We start from the raw sequence: 9,780 nt of genomic DNA, 5'->3' as shown, positions 1-9,780 counted from the left end.
TGCATTCTCCGGCCCTCGATTTCTACGAGACCAACTCGGAGGCCCTGTGAGCGGAAATAATTCTCAAATGAGGCTGCGTCGAGCGTTGCACTCATCAAAACGAGCTTGAGAAGATCCTTGCGCGTGGACATGACCTCCCTTACTATGGTCAGCAGGAAATCCGTGTCCAAGCTGCGTTCGTGAACTTCGTCAATCACAATGTGACTGACGTCTGCCAGCGACGCTATCACATCCTCGACCCGTCCCCCCGATGTCTGAAGGCGGCGCAGAAGCACACCAGTTGTCACAAACGTGATGCGCGTCTGTTGGCTCCGCTTTGACTCGCCTCGAATAGTGTAGCCAATCTCATCACCAACTCGCGAGCACCGCTCTTCCGCAACGGGGTCGGCAAGACCAAGTGCGGAGATTCGCCTCGGCTGCGTCACAAGCATGTTGGCGCTTGTGCCAAGGCCTTGGTTATATAGATCGTCTAGGAGGAACTGGACGGACTGAGTCGATTTGCCCGAACCAGTCTCTCCACTGATGATGGTCACATGGTTCTGGGCAACAGTCTGGATGATCTTTTCGTGCACCTGCCATGCCGGAAGTGACTGTCTCTTCGCCATCATCTTCTTGTAATCAGGGGTCTCTTGTCTCTTGAGCCATTGGTCCCGGCTACGGGGGTTCGGCGTCCAGTCTATTGGCCTGGGTTTCCTGGAAAGCTTGCCGCTGTGCCGTTGCAGCTGAGGTACGGTCCCAGGGGCTTCGGAGGCGGTGGAGCTAACAGCTGAGATTTCTACCAGCTTTCCAGGGTTCTCAATGATGCGGTTGATGTTTTGCTGAGCCCAGTCGGCTGCGACGAACACTTTCATAGGATCCGCACCATAGGCCTCCTGTACATAGGCCAGGGTCTGTTTGATGACCGAGAGCTTCGCCTGGGCGGGCAATTGCGCCAGCACCGTGATGACCAGGTGGACGGGATAGCTTAACGACTTGCGGATCTGAAGGACCGTATTCACGTTTGTCTTTGACCCGTTTGTTACCGACTCCAGCTTGACTTGGATGATGTCTTCGGACATCTTGGTGACAAGGTCGCCGAATGAGGACTCCATCGCCACAACCTCGTCATCCCAAACCTCGTCCGCTGTCATGTCTGGGGGGAGAATGTCTGATGGTGCTATCGCAGTCCAATCTTCAATAGACTGGCCCAAGAGCCGGCATTGCAGCGTCTCAGCCGCCTTGCTTTCATCACATCCAGTCTCCTCGAAGATGCGTGCACACAAGTCCAAGGCATATCCAGATTCGGCCAAGCGCTTCACAGCAGCCTCCTTCTTGAGGTCCAGAGACCCGACTGAAATGCCGGCGGAATAGCTCTCGGGGAGAGCCCAAGGAGGAATGTCGTCTTCGGGCACGTGAATCAGAAGCCATTCTAATGTCTCTTCGCGATCCTTGCAAATGTCCACAGCCTCTTCAATGTGGCTACGTCGAAAGCCCAGCTTGCTGAGGTCTTCGACAACGACCTGTCTCTGTGGAGCAGCCATGAAGACCTTGTTCGGGTTCCAAACGACATATTTCTGAATCAGAGATTCGACCTGGACTCGGGATTTGCGGCCCATCTCGATCTTGGGCACAGAGGTCCACCCCTTCATGGGGTTAAAGGAGCCAGCACCGCTGCCGCCGGCGAGCACAAGGCCGGCAGCGCCCGGCATGGACTTTGCCTTCTCCTTGACTCTCTCGATCTCCTTTCTCTTCTTGTCGGCAGCAGCCTTGGCTTCTTGTCGTTCGCGGATCGTCTTGAAGGGGTCCGCATCGTACATCCAAGCCTTGCCTTCCTTGACGTCCTTTTGCTTGAGCGCCTGAAAGTCCTTCCATAGAATCTTGTAGTCGGGAGGCAGGACGGTGTGCTTGTTCTGCATGCTGCAGACACGAAAGAGACCATATGTGGCAGCGAAGTGCCGGGCCTCGAGGGCGGTAGGCTTGGTGAGCAGATGCAGCAGGTCGGCGGGGATCTTGAACGGCTCCAGCCTAATCATCTCCTTGGTCTTGGGATCCTTGGCGCTGAGGGTGATGAGACAAGAGTAGCCCTCGGGTGTCTTGCGCATGTTGTAGTCGGGCTTCTCCCACTGCTGCTTCTGGCAGTACTCGTTGAACAGGTTGACGGGCAGCTTTCCAGTCCAGGATGCGCCGCCGATGATCTGTTTTGCCGTGGGCTTCGGAGGGCCGACCGGGCCAGCGGCCTGTTCGATGAGAGACGGTGCCCCTTTCTTGCCCTTGGGCGCATCTTTGTCTTTGCCCTTATCCTTGCCCTTGTCCTTCTCCTTGCCGGTGGCAGGCTGCGAGGCGGACGCCTGCGAGGCGGCCTGATCCTTGGCCTTCTTCGCCATACTGGGGTAGATAACTCTGGTGGAGAAGACTGCTAGTAACTCATGTGCGGCATGATGCACTGCAGCGTAGGCGTGTCGGTGAGAAATCAGGGATGAAGATCGTGAACGGGGGCAACTTTTCTCATGTCTGCCGTCTCGGTCTGTGTCTGGTCGTCGCGAATGAGTTTTAGTGGGGCAGCGATCAATCAGTCTACTGGGCCTTGTGCACAGCGCACTGTGACCCCGCGAAAGCTCTAGTGGGGGTGGGTAGAGCCTCTGACGGTTTGCAAGACGCGTGTGGTGACGTGAAATACCATCAACATGTTCCTTGGCTCCGTTGGCCGCCTTGGGTACACGACAACGGCACCGGTTACAATGCTGCCACATACACGAGACGACAGGAACCTCGGACTACGTTGACCGAGGCCCCAGGAGAGAACGTCAGAATTGGTCCCGCAGCGATGGACAAGCTCCAGCAGGCTTCCAACGAAGCAATGACGCGCGACGAGCTCGTGAGCTCAGCATCAACAAAAAAGCAGCGCAATGCCTGTAGGAAGTTCCAACTCCCTAAGGAGTGCCATGTTGAGGTCGGAAACTAACCACAACCCCTTCAAGTCTCCGAGCTGATGGCACCGAAGCCCAAGCGAGCAAAAACCTCCCCTGCCGAACGTCCCCGAGCACCACATCTCGACAGGTTTCGCGACAACCTCGGCGTCTACATTGAAAACCCGGCCTCTTTTCCTGCGTCCCAGGTCATCTACTACGACGATGACTTTGTCGCGGTCCACGACCTATACCCCAAAGCGACGGTGCACGCTCTGCTCCTTCCACGATCCCCGCAGCACAGTCTCCTCCACCCCTTTGAAGCCTTTGAGGACGCAGACTTTCTGGCTTCCGTGCGGAAGGCGGTGCGTAAACTCGAAGCCCTCGTTGCGAAAGAACTCCAGCGCAAACTGGGGCACGAGAGCAAGGCCGATGCCAGGCGCGAGGCCGTGCTCAACGGTCATGTCGAGGTCGACGGCGACGAGCTGCCGCCGGGTCGAAACTGGGCGCTCGAGGTCAGGACGGGGATCCACGCACAACCGAGCATGAACCATCTGCACATCCACGTCTTCAGTAGGGACATGCATTCCAAGTGTGTCAAGCACCGCAAACACTACAACTCGTTCAACACGCCCTTCCTCGTCGACGTGGCAGATTTCCCACTGGCAAAGGATGACCCGAGACGGCACCCAGGCCACGAAGGATACCTGAAGAAGGACTTTATGTGCTGGCGCTGCCACAAGAGCTACAAGAATCAGTTTCAGCAGCTCAAGGCGCACCTGGAAGTGGAGTTTGATGAGTGGAAGAGGGAATGACGGCCTGGTCCCAAGAAAGATCGCGGAGCACTGGAGAAAATTCTCAAATTTGTAAGAGGAGAACGGAAAGAAAACAAGACTCGGCAAGAAAAGAAAGAAAAAAGAAATACAGCGATCAACCCGCATCATCCCGTGCTAGTATTGAGTGTGCGTCCCTTTCCCATCGTGTTGTCCAGACGCCTCTCCTTCCATTCCTGGCCGAACGTAAGGCTTGCTTGTCACAAGCATAGTCCCGTAAACATGTGTGCAGAGCTCGTAACAATTTTTAAATTTTTTTTTGGCATGGTGGTTCTCAGTCCGTTTCCCCTGGGAAGCACATGTCAGCGCTCGAAAGCGGGGAAAAAAAAAATAGACACGCCAATTCAGGAGGGAAAAAAGACAACTCACGTTCAAGCCTCGTCCTGCTCAGCCTCTGACGAAGCAGCACTCTTGCTCCGGGGCGACTCATCCGTCGCAGGCACGTCGGCCTCGGATGCGGCAGACTCTGGCTCCTCGCGCTCCACAGCAGGAGAGGATGCAGCGGCGTCGCTCTTGCGCGGCCGGCCGCGACCTCGCTTGGACGGTGTCTGCGTCGCGCCGGCCGCCTTGGTAGTCGACGTGGTGGAAGCTGCGGCGGCGTCGCTCTTGCGAGGCCGACCTCGCGTGCCCGTCGACCGCGTGTTCATTGCCGACGTCGACTTGGAGACGCCAGCGGCGGCGGTGAGGACCTTGGGCTTGCCGAGGCTTCCCTTCGGACGGCCTCGTCCTCGGCGCGGTGTGCCATCGTCTACTCGCGGCTTCTGCTTCTTCTCCGAGTCGGGCTTTCTGGGGCGGCCGCGGCCTCGCTTGACGGGCTCGGCTGGGGCTTCTGATGCCATTGTGGGCGGTGGGTTCGGTGTGTGTGGTGGATGTTGCTTGGAATCAAACTTGAAAATCGACTCTGAAGGCGTCGATGAACGTGAACTGAGAAAGAGTTTGGAGAAGAGACGGTGGTAACGCTTGGGTGATGCAAGCTGCAAGAGATCCTCAATTCACGCGGGGGAGCTGAGCGTGTAGAAAGTGTAGAAAGTCGCGTCTCCATCCCCCAGTGGATACCTGTGCGCGCGCAAGTCAATCAGCAGACCCCTGTCCCCAGAGACGAATGATTCAAAGTCAGGGCACCTCCGCCTTTTAGCCCCTCCGTTGAGACTACTTCAACATAGCATCTACTCGGTAATCTTGTAACCAACGTCACATCACAATGGCAAATCTCTTTGTTCCCTTCTTCATTCAGGAGAGTTGCTTTTTCAATGCGCGGTTTTGAGTTTGAACAAGTATTTTTTGAAGCGCTGATCAGACACGAGATGCACTGACGCGCGCAAGGCTTGACAATCGCGTGTTGCTTCCTGACTCGGTCGGTCTGCTGTATCCACGAACAAGCGCACGTAAATTAATCACAAGTCATATACATGCATGCTATCCAGCCCACGAGCCGAGTCACGTTGCTTTTCCGTCCCCTTTCCAGCATCCTCTGCCGGGGGGGATCCCTAGATTTTGAGGCCTAGTGTTGCATTGCGCCGATCGTTTAGATCTTGACCTTGCCGCTGGCGCCGCTCTTGACCCTCTTGGCCACGGGGCGGTTGATGTGGTGGTCGGGAATCCAGCTCTCGTCGTAGCTCTTGCCGGAGCCCGTGGCCGCGGCGGAGGAGGCAGAGTCCTGCTCGGGGACGGGGACAGTGACATTGACGGTCCTGACCTTCTTGCCGCTACGCTTGGCCTGGGGGAACAGGGCTTCGATCCAGGTCTTGTAGACGAAGTAAAGAGTGCCAGTGAAGGCAGCGCTGAGGAACAGGTACAGGAAGATGCTGTGCACATTGTCAGAACGGCGCGCAAAGAAAATCAAAGGGCTTGCTCGACACGTACATCTGGGGGTCCAGAATGCTGGTGGGAGGCTCAACAACGGCGGCAGGGGCGTTGTAGGCAGGCAGCTGGAAGACGTCGCCCTTGGCGTTGCTGACGACGGCGACAAGCTGGAGCTTGACGTCCTGGGGCTGCATGTCGAGGGCGAAGGAGTAGGGCACAGCCTTCTTCTCCTTGGGCTCGATGGTCAGATCGTAACGCACAGCCGTCAGGTTGCGGACAATGACTTCGGTAGCCAGCTCCTCGGCGCGAGACAGAGAGCCGGCAACAAACGCGACCTGAATGGGCGCATCCTCGCGGTTGGTAATCTCGACGACCGCCTTGGTCGGGCGACCGTTGACAAGCTTCACACCAAAGATGTCGGCATCGGGAAAGGTAGCCTCGACATCGGCAGCCAACGTAGGCGCATCGGCAACGGGAGCTCCCTCCTATTTCAATTGGCGTCAGCGGCATGATGCAAGGGTCGGGGGGGTCGCCGTCTCAGTGTAAACTCACAGGTACAGCATCCTGAGCGATGGCGCCGAAGATGGGGAGGGCGAGGAAACCCAGAACAGCAGAGGTGAATTGAACCATGATGGTATTAATGAGGCCTAGTTGCAGAGGGAGGAAGATGGCTGAATTGGATCGAAGAGGCACAGGGCCGAGCAAGAAGAGGAGAACAAATGACCTAGGGCTTTTCCCTTTCGTTTCTGGTGACGAGCTTGTCTGTCTGTGAGGGGGAGGTAATGGAGAGTTCAGGCAGTGGGTGGAATTTGGGGAAGCTCTGGGGTGGCTGGTGGCTGGCCGGCTGCGTCAAAATACCCTGAACAGAGACACTGCCCGTGCGTGCCCTGGAGTCAGCAATGTGGCCAGAGTGTAACGTCCCCGCAAGGGCGAAAGGCAGGGCTCCACCTGCCAGCCACAGCGCACGCCATCCGTCTCACAGCCACTCTTGGATGTGAACATCATAAGCTATGCCATGTTGACCACGTCAGGAGCCGCAAGGTTAACCGAACAAATGTCTTTTTTGTTTCCTACTGACGAAGCAACCAGGGCGTGTCCGCTGCCCCTTGCATGGCCCGCGTCAGCCGGTCTTTAATCACGTACATAAAAAAATAACAACGCCCACGGCCAAAGCAAATATTACTCGTAGACTCTTCTCCCATGTGCAGTCCCCGAGGCCCACCAACTCAGCACATGGCGGATTTTCCCCATGCATCGTCCATTTCCGGGAACTGGCTTGCTGTTCCCTCTATGCCTAGGCGGCAATCTCATCCGTAACGCCTGAGCTCGCTGGCCGAAAGTAGTGTAGCCAGAGTCGCAATGTAGAATAACAAGAACAGAAACAAATAAGGGACAAGGGTGCGAACACCCTCCTCCAGGCGTTAAAGAAAAGAGTCGTGGGTCTCGTCAAGTCGTTTGATATTAGTCGTAAGGGGGTTGTGTGTCTCTCTTCCTTTGGGCCCCGTTTGGATCCATGGTGGACAGTGTGTGCGACCAAAGGGTCGAGCACCGCTGGGCTGAGTAGGTTCGGATCTCATGAAACTCTGAGATGGACGACGCAGAATGAACCTTCAGACCTCCGAGCTCATGCGTTGATGAGCTGGCCTGTCTTAGCCGGATAGTTGAAGGCGCCTAGCTCGTTCTCGTAGCAGCCAAGGTCCATCAACGGGGAGGGATGGCCGGTGGGTGACCGTAAGGGGACAGTGAAGCCCTTCTTAAGTTCAATCTGGACGTACTCGGCCGCCCGCTTGTATCTCTTGTCGACATACTTCTCAAAGACAGCCGCGTGGTGCTCGCGAGGCGACTCGCAGCAGGAGAGGATAAGGCGCACGAGCGACTTCAATTGACTCCATGTGTATCCCGAGTAGTGAACATGGGCCTGGGACTGCAGAAAAACGTGTTAGCAAGAATGTCATGCACTGAATCAAACGCACGGCGCTGTTGGTGACTTACCCAGTCGCCCTTCTTCAGAATCATGCGGGACAGGCAGTGGGCGCCTGCCGCCAGGAAGCTAGGTGGGCTTGCCACGAAGCGCTCGTCCATGATGGTTACTTCGAGGAAGTACTTGGCTAGGGTGCGTGTCTCCAGATCGTAATCGTCGGCTTTGCTAATGCGTCTGAGGAAGCTCATTGGACCAGGCCATCCCAGCTCGAAGCCTAGCATGCTCAGCATGAAGCGCTCCGCCTTCAGGATCTCCTCGACGGCGTACGACCCATCAACCATGAAGACAATCTCCTCAAGCGAGGGGCAGTTGATCTCTTCATACTTGGATGCAAGCAGCAATGCGGTGGCACCAACAAGCTGGAGCTTGCCGATAGAAACCGCCTTGAACGTCAAGAAGCGGTCGATAAAGTTGACCGTCAGGAAAAGAGTTTCCGGAAGGAGACTGAAGCGTGCATGCACTTGCACAAGCCAGTCCATGAGGACTGAGCGCATAGACCACTGGATCTCGGACTGGTGATCCATGTAATGGGGGTCGGGCATCATGCGCGTCTGTGTCGGTGTCAGTAAGCTACTTCGAGGAAACGCCGCGAGAAATAGTGATGACTAACCTCGAGTTCCTGGAGATACTCAAAGATATCTTCGCCGTACTCTGCGACCATGCAGACATCCCAGAACTCCTCCTCAACCTCATCAGGAGTGCGATGGTACTCGACATGCTCTTTCGCGGCCTGGAGCTCTCGCTGCACGAGTTCCGTAAACTTGGGAGCAAGGAGGGCAGTCGCACCGCTGACGGTCATTTCACCACGCGACTTGTAGGAGTGGGCCGTCGTGTATCCCTGGTCATCGTAGAGTTCTTCTTCCTCAACCTCGTCCCAATACTCCTCGGGTTCCGACATGGGAGGAGCAGGCAATTGCTCAGACAGAGCGAGATCCAAGTTCTGGTCCAAGTTATGTGAAGTCTCGCCACCAGTCTCAGGGTATTGGGATGCGGCCTTGTCGTCGTATCCACGGTCTTTGGCAGAGTGGCCGTTCCCTTCGATTCCTTGCAACTGCTGATCGAGGATGTGTTCGAGGGCATCCTCGTAAGCGGCCTCGGTAACGTCGTCAAGGTACTTCGACTCTTCGTGATCGAGAGGCTCGGACGTCTGTGGCGCGAGGTACCGGCTCTGCGTGCGTCGCAGCGGTTGTACAACAGCCTCGTTCTTAAGCTGGGGCTGAGACTTGTGGTGGCGAGGCTGGAAGGTTGTCATAGCGGGTTTCGCAGGGACAAGGTGGGCCACACGGTCGGCTTCTTGATCATGGAGAAGAGCGCCATTGTCCACGGACGGCGCCATGTTCAGATCGACATCCAACATGCTGCCCAGGTTGGCCTGAACTTCGTGATCGGCCGCGAGGTGTGCAAAAGATGTAGGATCGAGGATCGACTCTCCCTGGAGAGTGTCGACTGACGTCGAACCCACCAGCTTGCCATCCGCCGTCATGGGTCTCGAGGCCTGCACAGGCACGATTTGAGCCTGCGACGCGTCGAGTCGCGTATCATTGTGGACAGCGAGCTTGTTCTGGCTGCCAATGTGGCTAGCTGAGGCCATCGTCTTCAGATTGCCCTTGGCCGGTTGGGAAGGAGCAATCGATCGCTGTGCGGGCTTGGAAAACCCAAACGTGGCTTGCGTGCTGAGGGTGTTCTTATCGGCAGCGACGGTAATCTTGCCCTTGGTAGCGCCGACAACGCCGCTGCCCGAAGTGAGGCCCTTGACAACATTGCTCACATCGCCAAAGACGGTGCGCTTGGCAGCGGCCTGGAGGGCACCATTGCGGGAAGCGGCTTGAAGGTTGCCTGTAGACTTGTGGCGCTGGTGTCCAGACTGCTTGCTCGTGATCGTCATGTTCTCGTTGCCTAGCGCGGGGAGGGCAGCGCGAGGTCGTTGAGGCTGATGGTGGAATTCAATGTCAGAACGGCTCCCTTTTTGGTGATGACAATTGTGATGGATTGGGATTGATGTGATTGTTGGCAAGAGGAGAGTTGGGTTGGGCTGGCGGAGGTACAGAAATTGGCAATTACACGGAATAGGATAAACTTACTCTGGCGTCCATGTTGATTATAGTGGTCCAAGCTTAGATATGCTGTGTGAATGCCGCGCGCTCTTGCACTTCGACGAGTCCTCTGGGAATTGGAAGATAGTCTGGTGATTGTCAAGCGCCGTGTCTCAATCTTCGCTCAGTGCATCGGCGGTAATCTGCTCGTCTTTCTGTTCGAGGATAATCCCGTAAACAAGCTG

At 56.3% G+C, this 9,780-nt stretch overlaps 5 protein-coding genes across 5 annotated transcripts in view; 1 reads left to right on the top strand and 4 right to left on the bottom strand.

Moving 5' to 3' along the window:
* Positions 1-2,363, bottom strand: part of VDBG_00049 (ATP-dependent RNA helicase DHX8) — a gene marked incomplete at both ends in the record, with an annotated part of 4,183 nt that extends 1,820 nt beyond the window's left edge. Inside the window, one exon of the mRNA XM_003008322.1 lies at positions 32-2,363. Within this exon, the coding sequence (XP_003008368.1) occupies positions 32-2,363 (2,332 nt within the window). The remainder of the gene's footprint in view (positions 1-31) is intronic.
* A 440-nt stretch (positions 2,364-2,803) lies between these two features.
* VDBG_00048 (conserved hypothetical protein) lies at positions 2,804-3,700 on the top strand (the record flags this gene model as incomplete). Its single annotated transcript, XM_003008321.1, has 2 exons — positions 2,804-2,891; positions 2,958-3,700. 2 exons carry the CDS (start codon positions 2,804-2,806, stop codon positions 3,698-3,700), a joined length of 831 nt encoding a protein of 276 aa, XP_003008367.1.
* A 389-nt stretch (positions 3,701-4,089) lies between these two features.
* Positions 4,090-4,557, bottom strand: VDBG_00047 (predicted protein; the record flags this gene model as incomplete). The annotated part of the gene is made up of 1 exon (XM_003008320.1): positions 4,090-4,557. The coding sequence occupies one exon, from the start codon at positions 4,555-4,557 to the stop codon at positions 4,090-4,092; it is 468 nt and encodes a 155-aa protein (XP_003008366.1).
* A 686-nt stretch (positions 4,558-5,243) lies between these two features.
* On the bottom strand, positions 5,244-6,151 carry VDBG_00046 (signal sequence receptor alpha chain; the record flags this gene model as incomplete). The annotated part of the gene is made up of 3 exons (XM_003008319.1): positions 5,244-5,523; positions 5,582-6,006; positions 6,074-6,151. The coding sequence occupies 3 exons, from the start codon at positions 6,149-6,151 to the stop codon at positions 5,244-5,246; spliced, it is 783 nt and encodes a 260-aa protein (XP_003008365.1).
* Positions 6,152-7,145: 994 nt separating this feature from the next.
* Positions 7,146-9,387, bottom strand: VDBG_00045 (G2/mitotic-specific cyclin cdc13; the record flags this gene model as incomplete). The annotated part of the gene is made up of 3 exons (XM_003008318.1): positions 7,146-7,445; positions 7,514-8,053; positions 8,113-9,387. 3 exons carry the CDS (start codon positions 9,385-9,387, stop codon positions 7,146-7,148), a joined length of 2,115 nt encoding a protein of 704 aa, XP_003008364.1.
* Positions 9,388-9,780: the final 393 nt, after the last annotated feature.

This window comes from Verticillium alfalfae, genomic scaffold (assembly GCF_000150825.1).
Source record: "Verticillium alfalfae VaMs.102 supercont1.1 genomic scaffold, whole genome shotgun sequence".
NCBI lineage: Eukaryota > Fungi > Ascomycota > Sordariomycetes > Glomerellales > Plectosphaerellaceae > Verticillium > Verticillium alfalfae.
Note: the sequence above shows the minus strand (reverse complement) of the source record. Positions and strands in the feature narration are given on the sequence as shown.